Source organism: Pleurodeles waltl, chromosome 11, assembly GCF_031143425.1.
Source record: "Pleurodeles waltl isolate 20211129_DDA chromosome 11, aPleWal1.hap1.20221129, whole genome shotgun sequence".
NCBI lineage: Eukaryota > Metazoa > Chordata > Amphibia > Caudata > Salamandridae > Pleurodeles > Pleurodeles waltl.
Genome location: NC_090450.1, coordinates 676,297,355 through 676,312,000, shown reverse-complemented (window position 1 = coordinate 676,312,000; position 14,646 = coordinate 676,297,355). Strand labels below are relative to the sequence as shown.

The following is a 14,646-nucleotide window of genomic DNA, read 5'->3' as shown; positions in this document are numbered from 1 at the left end:
AACATGAAAAACATCACAAACATGAAAAAAACAATATGCTGAAGACTTCCAAATCGGAATGTATGATTTCTGTCCCGTTCCTTGTTAGGCAGACAGGAAAGCAACGATTTATTACTTAACAGCAATGTATGATTTAGGATGGCCTGTCACTCTTGATTGATTTATGACTGTTTTGGCAACTATTTATGACACCCATGATTGATTTATGACTTTGATGATTTATGACACCTCTATGATTTATGACAGTCAATGTTTGATTTGGTGATCATGCATGGAAATAAAAATTGCGGCCTTACATCCCACTATCAGTTGCAATATGTTTTTGTATTTATGTTATTGCTAAATGTAAGTGTACAGGGAACTGGAGTGTAAACCAGGTATGGGAGTTATGCGGTCTGTTCCCACTTTCAGTATGTTGTGCTCTTTCCTTTTACCTCATGTGTATGTGTGCCTGCACTTCACGAACACAAGTTAGTTGTGTGCATGGATGTGTTAACTTTGCCCGGAGCTCGACTTCTACCCCTTGCTTCTGTATGCTGCGCCCACAAGCTAGTCTTGCGTGAGCATATTTTCCCTCAAGTGCTCAGCTTCTACCCCGTATATGTGTTTGTGTGTTCTCTTTACGCAGGGAGTTATCTTTCAATCCTTTCTCGACGTTCTCGGGGCTAGCCGCTTCCTCAAGGGACAGGACCCGAAGAGTGCATGGCAACCATCCTGGAAGGCTGATTTTCAGTAATTTGCAGGCAGCCCCATCCCGCTTGCCCCAGGAACCTGTGGTTTATTAGAAATGGATTTAGGGTTCATCCCAAGTTTTTTTCACGACTACTCAGCATTGTCATATTTTCCTCAGAAGCTCACTTTCAGCTTAGGGTGACCTGACCAGGCGTCCCGGATTTGCTGAGACAGTCCCTGGTTTTTCAGCAGATGTCCCGGCAAATTTCTGCAATTTTCGGTCAGGACCTGGTTTTCCTTAAGGGTCTACTGCAAGCAATGAAATCAAGTTTTTAAAATGTTACAAAGCAGTACTAACTAGCAGATGCTATTAGAGAGCTATTTAAATTACGTATGATACTAAGTATTAAAACCAGCTTTTTATGTATTCCCCTAGTGCCTTGTCTGTGTTTCTATATTGATGAGCTCTGTCATTCTATGCCCCCTGGATCATGTTGAATTAGTTCTTCTATTTATTTATTTATTTATTTTAAATGTCCCGGTTTTTGGCTTTCAAAGGCTGGTCATCCTATTTCAGCTCTGTCTTCTCCATTTACTTACAGGTTACCTTTGTTCCAAGCTAGTGCCTTTGCGTTCCTGGCTCCGGCTCGAGCGATATTGGCTTTAGACAAATGGAAGTGTAACACCACAGGTAATGCCACACTTTGTTCACTCTTAGCACTTTGCAAAATTACTAGTTTCAAAAAGAAGAGCCAATTGTTTATTATAAAAGACAAATCAGCAAGACCATTTGTTTTTTTTTCTAGATATATCCATAATGAATGGCACAGAACTGATGCACACTGAAGATATCTGGTACCCCCGGATACGAGAGGTACGTCTTCCAGGAGAGTGGTCATACCCCTGTTTTTACTAAGTGTTTACAGACCGAGGATTTTCGGAAATGCGTTCTAGATTACATTAGAAGCCTGTCTTCAATTAAGCATGCCTGTAGCCTCCCAGCAAAAGTGGCAGAAAAACAAACATGACTTGAAAGGGTTCAAGACGGACACTTGGCAACAGTAGTATGCAATAAGTAACAGAATTGGATTTGGAGAACATCCTGGGTCGGTGTAGCTGTGGGTAGAGAAATGGCCAGACCGGATGAGCCTGGCTTTCTTCATTGCTGCCAAAATCTTGTGTTCCTACACAGAAACTTTTTCCACTAACATCGAAGTGTTTGTAGGCGATAGCGAGGTTTAAAGAAGTGAAGCTTTGCAGCGGCTGCGACAGACCATAATCCTGGATGCACACGACGGCTGGAGAACTGAACTGAAATGAACTTTTCAGGTTAGGCAGGCTTTCCAAGCAACACGTCTCCACTGCACGTTAGCCGCTGGGTTCTAATAGCAAAGACTCATTCCTGGCAGTTATTGCAATGGCATGCCTTCGTTTGACATCACCTTCTAGCAACAGAAGCATTACGTATCTGGGCTAGACGGTGCAACCACGCACTTCCTCAGAGATGGCAAGCGCCTCTCCAGCTATGGTGGGGCACACTGGTCTCACCAGGAAATTCAAAAGCTGCACCATCTGTTTATAGTTTGTCCTGTGCAAGTGGGGCGACATCATCAAACCTTCAGTCTTCTCCCATTGAAATCATGAGTAGCAACACAGCAAGATGCTTGCAAGTATTTGTTACCAAAATATGCCTGTCGTGTACTAGAGGACAACTCCAGATACTCATTCATTAAATGAATAATAAATTACTCGGAAGAGGGCAGAGCGAGTCAATAAACGTTTTCTGCAATTACAATAGCATAAGCCAGTACGGGAACTTTCCTCTGAGATCTGCACTTGCCTGATCTCCAGGTCACAAATTCAAATCCAGGAGAGCCAACTCAGATTTTCATCCTTTTCAAGGGATGAATTCAGTACTTCTAAAGTTGGTAACAGACTGGTTCTAAACAGCACAAAGGTAGTACAAACACTGTAGCATTAAACTCTATATAAAAACAATATTTCTCTAGAAGTTATAAAATCCTGTTCGCAACTGAAAAGAAAGCACTATTTTTACTCCAGTGTTGAAGAAAATCATGAAAATAACGGCCATTTTCTTCAAAATAAAGGAATGGGAAGCTCCAGCAGACTTTTCTGCCATTGCTACCAAATTCATGTCAGTCTTTTCGTAAGAACATTTGCAGTAAAGCATAGCCCAAGAATTCTGAAATGGCAATTTGCTTGATTAAAGTTTGTAAACTGTCAACTCTTTCCTTTTCAAATCCGAGAAAATAAAAGAAAATGTTGACATCTAGTAGATACCTGAATTATGCTTGCTAAATTGTGCTATATGCTAATATTATATTCATGTTATTCTCTTCCCACTGCTTTTATTGTATTCCCGCTGCTTTAAAGCACTGGAGTGAAGAATGGTGGAACAAAAGGGTCAGAGAAAATGGAGAGGCACAGCAGAACAGGAAATGGAACTGGAAAGAGAAGGAGGTCACGTGTTATAATTAGTTAGCTGCTAACTAAACCAGCATTATGTACCGAATCTTCTTTAAGCTGGGCTTGGCCTCAGGAGGAGAGTAGGAAGTGCGAAATGAAGAGAGAATCATGAAGTTATTGGGTAAGATGGACTGCACTTTCTGGATACACATTTTTGGAATAAAGTGCAGGAAATGGCATTAATAAATTGAAACGTTTTGGTTAAAGCGAAAGACTAGATAAATCAGCTCCCAGTTTATCCACTCATAGCTACTCTGCCTCTCTGAGGCTTTAGTTGTAAAGATTAAGGTGGTATGGTGACTCCTGGTATTCCCTTCATCCATTTTCCAGAGTCCGGGAGTTGTGGGACCTGTGAAATGTGCGGTTAGAGGGAAACATATCCCAGAGTGTTGAATTATATATAGGCTGCTGTTCTGCCTCACTCACCAAATACAATGTTGACCTTCTATAGTTATGAAAATGATTATCGCCTCTGGAAACAGGCAACTTTCCAAGGATCCTTGGATACTTTCACTACTTGTAAGAAAGACCCAGAATTCCCCAGCCTTTTGCAAAAGATTTTCTATAATGAAAGACAACATAGTGAGGCGGAATGGGGGGCGTCATAGTCTCCACCAGCTCCTGTGTACTGTGGAGTCCTGCTTATGTTTGGTCCTCCTCAATAAAAACGAACTCCTGTGCATGTACTGATGTGCGAGGAATACAGGCCGCCTGTCAGTGATACATGTGTGTTTTAAAATCAGTTGTTCATTCAGGACCTACGTTTACTGTGTTTCTCGATACTACATGAAAACCGAGAGCTAAAGGGTTCCTCAGGAAAGGGATGAATTCTTCAAACGTCAAACTTATTCATGTGGTTTTTTTTGTAATCCTTTGGAAAATTCACAATGGCCAATCTGGTCACCACAGTGCTAGCACCAATCTACTCTACATAGTGTAAACATAGAATATCTTATCTGCTTCTTGTGTGAAAAACGGAAAGTACCCACTTATGACATTTAGTTAATTTATTTCAGTGTGCCCAAAATGCTTTTTGCTTATAAATACAGTATGCTTTGGTTCTCTCCTTTGGACCTCATGTCATCAGTTCCTAAAATGATGTTCAAATAGGAAAACGTAGAGAGAGCAGGCTTACGGTCAGTTTTCTTCAGTCATTGGCTTTCATGCGAGTTTCATTGCTAGCCATTGCTATAATGGTCAGTCTGTCAAGATCATGCCATTTCATGGATGGTTACATTGTCCCATGTGTTGTTCCTATTTAGTTTGGGTGATGTGGCTTCAAATAGTGCTTTTATTAGATTGCAGATATGACCCGACAGAGACCTTGTAAGGGAGACAGGGGCTCTTAGAAGTAATTTCCTTTCTGATGTAGCATTTTAATTAATAACTTATGACTTTTGTATTTGAATTACGCAGTAGTCATGTTTACTTTGAGAGCAGCCATTTTATAGTTTTGTTTGGCTTGCAGTTGCTAAATAACTTGACAGATTAACTTGTAATAAGTTTAAAAGTGCATATGCCAGCTACTCCGGCAGCATCACTGTTTTCCAATCTTGGCAAGATCGAAGTTCAAGAACTAAAAACAGATCTAAAAAAACGGATCTTAAGTTCAAACCCAAGAAAGGTATTTTTTCTCTACCGACTAAAATCAAGAACATGCGCCATCATCTATTTTTCGCTCCTTAGGTTGGACCCTTTTGATGTTCTAGTGTAGTGTTCCACAAACTGTGGGCCACAAGCTGACTTTTGCTGGGTTGCAAAAGCCAAAGCAGTAAATAAAGATGGCTTTAAATTCTGTATTTATTTTGCCAGATTTGCTGCAAAGACAGACCACAAAGGCCTAGATTTGTCTTCTGACAAATTGCAGACAGAGAAAGAAAGGTAAAGTGAATTATGTGACAATCTTGCTGTGGTACAGGGATTTTCAAGGGAAAGGCTGTAGGGTGTCATTTTTATATAATACGCAACACATGTAAATACCTGTTAATGAACTGTATAACTTCAGCATTTACAAAAGCAAAACAGAAGTATATTCGTGTGACATTCTGAAGTGTGATAGAAACAAAGATTTTAATAGGATCAAAACAAATCAAGACACTTTACTTGGTAATGCACAAATGCTAAATATTTACCAAAACCAAATTTCCACGTAATATAATTTGTGTGAGATACAGTTATATAAGTAAAATTGTAAGTCTGTGCAAATGTAACGGGCATTTCAAAGGAAAATTTGCTGCCTGAAATTACAGTGCGCTACCCCACCAGGCTTTAGTTACATAAAAATATTTCCTGCATCATGTCAGTTAACGCTAGGTGGGTTGGAGGAGATTGTCATTCTAAATAATGGGTGGTAGTTCTAAAAAGTTTGGGAAGCCCTGTGGTAGCACATTAACAAATCAGCACAGATTTACTAGGGTGGTTCGTGTTATTTCTGTTCACTGGGCATTTTCTAGAGCCACAGGCTGTATTTTCCAGTACAGATTTTAAGCACTTCAAATTGCCTGTGGACAATATCAGCAGGAGGGTGTCATTCAAACTTTAAATTATCATCTGGAACCTAATAAACCTTTGATTTTGATGCCACTAGCTATTTATTTCATCTGCCATCATGGTCTGACCTGAGTGCAGCGTTCTGCAATGTGTGTGTTTTCTTAGGTTTGCCGTTTTTTCTCTCTCCTTAAGCGACTACAATCTTTCCTATTGAGCAGCAGGTATGTTTTTCTATCATAATAGACAAACAATAGTTACTTGTACATTTGTTTGCACTTTGAGGTTGTATAGCTAGATGTTTGGTGCTGACTTCTGTTGTGCATTTTGAAACATGTAAGTAAGAAAGATGTCCTTGCTCTTCGCATATGAACGCAACCACTCTGCTTCATTGACATTGTGGTACTACTGTCGAGCAGTAGCTTGGAGGAACATGACTGATAAGGCTTTGAAGTCTGCTCCAAAATCATCTAGACATTCTGTAATTTTAAGATCAGCTTCATTTCAGTACGATTCAAAGGAGTTGCACATTCTTGACACAGATGAAGAGGATGTAATGGAATTGACACCCTCGAATCACAAAAATCTCCAGGGTGTTGATCCCAGTAGTGCCTGAATTATTGTACCATTTGTCATCCTTTGTAGATATTTGCCATTTTCTTTGTTCCTCAAAGCTGTGACCATTCACTGGCATTCATTAGTTACTTTCACACTGCTGCACAAGGAGGCACCTAGTCCTGTTCGAAAAGAAAGCCGTGGATCAAATGTATCTATTTGGAGATGCTTGAAACTCCAGTTGTCATTACTACTTTTACTCTGTCACTTAAAAAATCCCATCACTAGTGAAGGACTGGTGCATTTTTTTCTGATCTTCATTCGGGCATTTAATCTTTGCTGTTTAAAAAAAATGCAGCCCAGCACCAAATAACTCTTTGGGCCTGATTACAACTTTGGAGGACGGTGTTAAACCGTCCCAAAAGTGACGGATATACCACCTACCGTATTACGAGTTCCATAGGATATAATGGACTCGTAATACGGTAGGTGGTATATCCACCACTTTTGGGACGGTTTAACACCGTCCTCCAAAGTTGTAATCAGGCCCTTTATTTGTTAAGGCGCGCCAATCAAGCTTTAATAGGTGCATCCTACTTTGTGTTGATTCCACAGTGAAAAAGCAACAAAGTGATATTATGTTGGACCAAAAAAGCCCCCTGCTTGGTAATAGACGTGCATCTCTGCCCTGAGTACCCCAGCAGCAGCAATATCTGCATCTTTTTAACAGATTTTTTGTCATGTGTGAACACGTGTCATGCATTTTCACCATAACTTATACCTGTCTCACAGATTGTGGTTGTGTTAGACAGGGGTTCAATACACAAAGCGTTACCCTGGTAGGGGTGAAGGGCTACTGCCCTACCCAGAGTTAAGTAACAAAAGTGTGGTGATGGTAACATACTGTTTTTGTTACAGTTATCAGTAAAGTGAACAGACCTTGTTACCTGTGTCACTGGAGTGAGGCCTATCGGTCTACTCACATGTGGTCCCACTGTGTACCTAACTCATCCTTGGCCTACATCATGTTAGTATGTAGCACGTGTGTTTGCATGTCCAGACTGTAATGTATGTGTGCCCCGTGCATTGAACCATACTTGGAGGCCTACTTGTTCCATATTGGAAGCCCAGGGCCTTGGGGGGGCATATGGAGGTGGAGAAGCCATCCAAAACAGATTTGTGGATTGTTCTCATTCCTGAGAGCTGGTTGGGCGCACACACTGGATAGTGGAGAACGAGGCTTTCTTGTGCACTTCAAAAGGATTCTTTCATTCTGAACAAGTCAGTAGTGCCTTAACACAATTCAGGAATGCGATGACGCTGAAAAGGGAGGCATAAAGAATAGGGCCAGGGGTCTGGGTAAAGATTTGAGAGGCATATATCAGTGAGCCTGACAACCAGGTTTAATCCTTTGGTTACTCCAGTGGCCTCTGTATGGGGCTATCAGGGTAGAAGTCTCTCCTGCTGGGACAGTCTGCTTCCAGGAATAAGGAAGGACATTTCTGAGGAAATGGTACTTCAATGGGGGCAACCCCCACATCAAGTACTTCAAAGACTTGGACACGAAATCACACCTTCACACCTGTGTCTGGAAATGCACAGATACGGGATAGTGCCAACATAGAATTAACAAAAACGCAAAGTAGAGGCTCCATCTCTCCACCAAGGATTCCTACCCCTATAAGCCTTGCCTCTTTGCTTCTGCACCTCAAGAAAGAGCTGAAGATTAATCTAATTAAAAACAGGTTGACTGGTGACTGATGATAGGCACCTGAGCTTGTATTAACTATCCAGACTCGGTCCAGACAAGCTCTGCCTCTCATATTTAATATATGCAATTGTTTATTGTTCACTCATTTTCACATACAGTGATTCATCGCTTTATATCTAGGATTAAGCCCAGAATTACTCCTTCATTGTTGTATAATATCAGAGTAACACAGGGGTTATTGTTGGTGAATATTAGTGACGCAGTACTGGGTTACGAGATCTGTTCTTTTCTGTGAACGGCCCCATTAAGAGTGCACATAATGTCTAGAATAGCTAGAAGACAAGTTACAGGCCTATGAAACGCACTTTCAGTTTTACTTGATGCTTGTGTTATGTCACAGGCCAGCAAGCCCATTCCTCTTCCTGCTTTCAAGCAACTCTACTCTCACACAGAGGTCTTAAAATATTTATTGACGAAAGACAAATATATCTCTGTGAATCAGAAAATGCAGAGATAAAGTGTATGTTGTAAAGAACATATATTCTGTCTGAGTCATATATATTAAGTGTATCATAGTGTTTGGATAAATAAATGGAATAAGGTTGCTAGGGTTTTTGATCGTATAAGATTTCTATTTCCTCTGCCCTAGGAACCGTTGTCCATAACAGGGGGGTCCCTTGTTTTTGTAATAAGGTTCTTTGTGTATGCCCAGGCTAAGTAAAGTATTCAACTTATACTTTTTCTGTCCAAAGTTTCCATCTCTGAAGTCTTGTGCCAAGACACAACTTTTTCTCTTAGATGAATTATCCTGTATTCAGAAGGGGTTATAAAGCTCACAATCTTGTCATGCGTTAATGTATGGTATTTATCCTCACGAAGGATACAGGTATCGTGTTTTTCTCGGTTGCTACATATTTTCATACTAAAAGTTCAGCATTCTGAATTTGAAAAACTTCTTGCTGTGGAAAATCAAACCATACTTCCTTGCATACCTGGGTGCTGGGAAATCCATGCTTGCCATATTTCCAGACTCTATCCTGCACTGCCAACAAGCATTTCACCAGCTTATGCATCCTTGGTGAACAAAATGCTCCTCTAATTCCATTAGCTTCTTGACTGGCTGCATAAAATACAAAGCAGTGATAAAACACTCTCTCTTCACTAGTTGAAAATAGACCATTTAGTGGTGCAGTACAACACAACCAGCCAGGCTCTTGCCAAAACAGTTAACAAAAACACAAAGACAAGGCTTTAGCTCTCTACCAAAGACTCCTGCCCATGTCAGGCTTGTCCGTTTTTTTCTGCAACCCATGAAAAGCTGAAGGTTCAACTCATGAAATTCGGAGAGGCATCTGAGGTCGTATCAACTACCCAGACTTGGCTCAGACAAGATCTGGCTTTGACATATAATAAACACAATTGTTTTTCATTCCCTCATCTTCATATATAGTGATCCATCGCTTTATGAGTAGAATTAAGTCCTGAATTACTCGCTCATAGCGGTACAATATTAGAAGAGCATTCTACAGTGCTTTTTATTCGTGATTATTAGTGACGCAGGACTGGGTTAAGATATCTGCTCTTTTCTCTTTATTGAATGGCCCCGTTAAGAGAGCACAGAAAGTCTAGAATGGCTACAAGACAATTCACAAGCCAGTGAAAGACACTTTCAATTTTACTTAATGCTTGCGTCATGTCACAAGCTGGTAAGTCCATTCCTCTTCCTGCTGACAAACTCTGCGCTCACACAGAAGTCTTAAAGTGTTTATTGACAAAAGACAAATATATCTCTGTGAATCACAGAATCAGCCAAAAAGGAGGTCAGACAGAAACCATAAAATCAATGAGTGCTACTAGCCAAAAGCAGCACACAAATATATAGTGCTCAGTGAACAGGCTTTCCGTGGGAATCGCGTGGTTTCATGAACCAAAGAGTGCGCAGGTGCTGTAGTCTGTATGTAATGAGGAAGGCAGAACATTATCTTAAGTTGTAAGAAGAATTTTACCTTTTTTGTCTGAGGAAGCGCATCTTTACCTCCACATCTCAAGAGTCGCGATGTGAAAGAGAGACTCTCTAGGACACAGATACAAGGATGTTCAAATCGCATTTTAATTTTCCATCAGCACATTCAAATAACCAGCCATCATCATTGGCACAGTACACCATATACTTTATTTTGCATAAACAATGCTTTCTTATAAAGTTTGCAGGCGACGGAAGGTTTAAAAGGAATGACAATTAGTCAGTCGTAGGACCTAGACAGACACAGTTTGTAACATAATAAGGAACATCTGTGTCATACATGCCAGTTAAATCAATAGTTTAACCTAGAGATAGCGAAGACAATTTAGAGGTTGTCAGTGCATAACGGCTTGTACTAGAATCAAGAAGACACAAATTTTGCTTTGTATTATTGATGCATCATACATACACCCCTACTTCCACTGCTTATTAAGGAAACAGACTGTTTTCTGTACGACTTCAAACAGCCTACTAAGAAATCAGTCAGAGATATACCTATTATTGCTTTTATTTGGCAGGAAGGCCTTAAAGCAATGTAAGAAAAAAAAAAAAAAAAGCTATATTGTCACCAATCATCGCGCGATTGGATAAGAAATATAAAGCTCCTGATGACTCTCCGATCTGCCTTATGGGACAACCAAAACCAGACTCTGTGGTATCGCAGGCAGTGCAATGTTGCTCTAAGAACCCCTGCACACCCATTTCAACTCCTCCAGACAAAAATGACTATCACCTTGAGAGATTCTCCACCATGGCGACCACAATAGTAAGAGCGGCAAACTCATTAGCTATATTAGCCCATTATGACCACCAGATGTGGTAAGATATGTCAACATGCATAGAATTGTTACCAGAAGGCAACAAGCTTGAAGCTTCGACGATTCTCAGGAAGGAGAACGAACGTCAGCGGAAATAATTTACTGTGCCATCTATGTGTCAACTACTGGCTTCAGACAACTGACGGATATGGCGGCTCTCCGCAGACAAGGATGGTTGAAATACACTTCCTTTTGCCTGGAAATCCAGAATAAAACACTGGACATGCCATTCAATGGTAATTCATTGTTTGGCAAGCATTTGGATGATGCCATACAATCTATCAAGGCAGACACCGATACAGCAAAATCCCTTGGTACACTCCAGTTTCGAAAGCAGCCCTTTTGAGGAGATAGAGGAAGAGGAACTTATTCCTTTAGAGGCGGTTACCAACCCTACAGACAGTATCAGTCAGGCCAAACAATATTGCCCACAATTTGCTCAACAGAAGCCATACAAGCAACCACCAACAGCTGCATATTAGCACTGTACCAGAGAAAAGTTGTCTGCCTGCGGCAGAGATACAAGGAAACAATGGCCACATTATGATACCGGCTACCTCACTCTCTCTGACATCCAGGATTGGAGGTCGAATAACACACCATTTCCATCAATGGTCCATAATAACATCAGACAGGTGGGTTCTAGATGTGATCTCCAGAAGGCATACCCTGGTATTCCTCCAAAAACCTCCAAACAGCCCACCATCAGGACCACCCCCCCCTCGATTAAAACAACTCCTCAAGGAGCTAACCAGCATGATGCGAAAAGGAGTGATAGGACTAGTTCCGAAAACCGAAAAGGGATTCTCATTGAGAAACCCTCAAGGGATTGGCATCCTATTCTCGACCTTAGAAGATTGAACACATTTCTGAAGTTACAGTCTTTAGGCATGGTGACGCTTCAGGATATACTACAACTTTTGAACAGGGAATATCATATGACCTCACTGGATCTCCAGGATACATACTTCCGTATACGAATACACCCAAATCATCGCAAATTTCTCCGCTTCCAGGTAGCCGGTATCCACTTACAATTCATTGTCCTCCCAGTTGGACTAAAATAAGCCCCCAGAATTTTTACCAAGATGCTGGCCCCAGTAGCAGCTCATCTCAGACAACAAGGAATGCAAGTTTTCCCATATTTGGACAATTGACTCGTAAAAGCTTCTACATCTCATCAAACCGCAACAGCCACATCCATATGCCTCTCATTGTTCAACAGACTGAGTCTCATGACAACTACCAGAAATCCCACTTAGAACCAACAGCAAGGTTAACATTCTTTGGGTCCATTCTGGACACAGGAAAAACAAAGCTTTTCCCTTCAAGAACAGGCACAAAGGAAGATTCAACAACTAGCTTGGAGACTATTCACAAAAAAGTCAGTTTTATGTTCGAAAATGCAAATCATTGATAGGAATAATCTCTTCTTGTATGCTTCTGGTCCCAAAGGGTCAATTACATCTACTTCCACTTCAGGAAGAACTGGACAAACAATGGCTCCAGACACAAGGTTCCTTCGAAGACCTCTTTCAGAAAACACCAACAATGAAAACAGCCATGTCTTGGTGGACACATACCTAAAATCTGTCTACAGCAAATTCCCAGCTTCATCATAACAGATGCTTCACCAGAAGTTGGAATGCCCACCTTCAAGACCTACAAATCGGCAGCAAGTGGAGCCCAAACGAAACAAAGCTTCACATCGATCAGCTGAAGCTCAGGGCTATCGCCTTAGCACTGAAGTCTTTTCTACTCAAGATAACACAAACATCGGTCCTGATATGCACAGACAATACCACCTGTATGTTCTATCTCAACAAGCAATGAGGAATGCGCTCACCAGCTCTCTCTTCTCAGGGCATCTGGAACTGGGCATTCAACATCACATATTGCTCAAAGCAGAACATGTGCCGGGAGTGTCAAATCTCCTTGCAGACTCACTAAGCAGGACCACCATTCCGTACCATGAATGGGAACTGAATCAACAGATTCTGGACGAACTCTTACACCGGTGGGACAAACTGAATTTAGATCTATTTGCTGTGAGTGAGAACAAGACATGCCCATCCTTTGCAAGTTGGCATCTCAAAAAAGGTGTTGGGGGAATGCATTTTAAATGCGATGGTCAGGAATCTATGCCTACGGTTTTTCTGCGGTCCCATTGATTCCAAAGATACTCAACAAATTGAAGAGAGAACCTTGCCGCCTTCTCCTCATAGTTCCCAGGTGTCCCTGACAATTCTGGTTCCCAGAACTCCTGCTCCTCTCGGAGCAATCCCACATACAACTCAAAACGACACCAGACTTTTTGACAATGAAGCAAAGCCAAATACAACATCCAGACCCAGCATCACTACACTTATTGGCCCTGATCCTGAGTTCAGCGAATTCTCCTCAATAGACATTCGTCAGATTGCAGAGAGATACTTGCCAAGGCAAGAGTGGACACAACAAAGAGAACCTATAAATTTAAGTGGAAATGCTTCTGCCTTTGGTGTGTAGCCTCTGACGTCCACCCTGTCACTTCACTGCCAGAGCGAATCCAACCATATCTGTTAAACCCGGCAAAATCTGGATTGTCTCATTCATCAATAAAAGTGCACCTGAATTTCAAGATTTAGACGCATCAATAATGCACCTTCTCCATGGTCTAGTCGAACTATTAAGCAATTTGTCAAAGGCCTATTCAGGCGTTTCCTCCTATACGAAAGCCTCCACCATTGTGGTACCTCAGTGTGGTAGTGGGGCAGCTCATGTAACCGCCATTTGAGCCAATTCATAAATCAGGTTTGAAGTACCTTACTTGGAAAACTGCACTTCTTCTGGCTCTCACTTCTGCCAAAAGAGTAAGTGACATCCATACCATCAAAGAATCTTTTCTCCAATTTACAGCAGACAGTGTTATTCTTCGAACCAACCGGAAGTGCAGTCAGACTTCCATCTGAATGAACCAGTGGTTCTCCGTACATTTTTCCCGAATCCTCAGGCAGTTGCAGAACAACCTCTGCATTCTCTAGACACCAAACGATGCCTCAGGTTTTACTTACACAGGACCCATCACATAGGGAAAGCAGACTAACTGTTTCTGGCATATGGTGGGATCAGGAAAGGTCTCCAAGTAACCAAACAGACTATCGCCAGATGGGTTGCATTAGCCATGCAGGTTTGCAATTCACAAGCCTGAAAGCCATTGCAGGGCAAAGTAAAACCCCATTCCACCAGAGTTGTTTTCACATAGGCAGCTCTTTTTGCTGGAGTACCAACTCTGCATATCTGTCAAGCAGCAACGTGGTCCAACAGAGACACATTTACGAAGCATTATTACCTGGACGAGACTCATAAGACTGATGTGGCTATGGAACAGGCAGTGTTACAACATCTGTTTTAATAAGGTGGGCCTTTTTGATTTTCCCATCTCCTGCTGTGTGTTACAGTAGTATGACTTTTTATTTTTTGCTTTACTGTTTGTTATTCTGATTCAAGCATGTGAATCTATGAAAGATCCAATACTGGAAAAGAAAATGAGTTACTTACCTGTAACTAGTACTCCAGTATTGGTATCTTTTATAAATTCACATGCAACCCAACCTCCCCTTAGCGGCTCCCCTCAGACATTACAATTACTAATTTCACACTTGTGCTCACAAATCGGAGGGAATCCGCCTCTGTTGGGACGTTCTAGAGGGTGCCGTGGCCTGAGTGGCTAAGATTTGTGGTTGGTCCTTTTTAAAAAAGGACATAAATAGGCTATTAGACCTATGGTTCAAAGCTAGTCTGCCTATTATAGAAATGCACATTGCTTTGTTATAGTACTGCTCCCACTTTGATGACAGGGAATGATTCAAGTATGTGAATCTATAAAAATATACCAATACTGGAGAACTACA

The 14,646-nt window shown here is 41.3% G+C and overlaps 1 protein-coding gene across 2 annotated transcripts in view; it reads left to right on the top strand.

The window, feature by feature from the left end:
• SLC23A2 (solute carrier family 23 member 2) overlaps positions 1 to 14,646 on the top strand; it is a 631,030-nt gene that overhangs the window by 469,701 nt on the left and 146,683 nt on the right. For both annotated transcript variants that reach the window (XM_069214170.1, XM_069214171.1), the window contains 2 exons: positions 1,275 to 1,363; positions 1,479 to 1,546. In XM_069214170.1, coding sequence (XP_069070271.1) covers positions 1,275 to 1,363; positions 1,479 to 1,546 — 157 coding nt within the window. The remainder of the gene's footprint in view (positions 1 to 1,274; positions 1,364 to 1,478; positions 1,547 to 14,646) is intronic.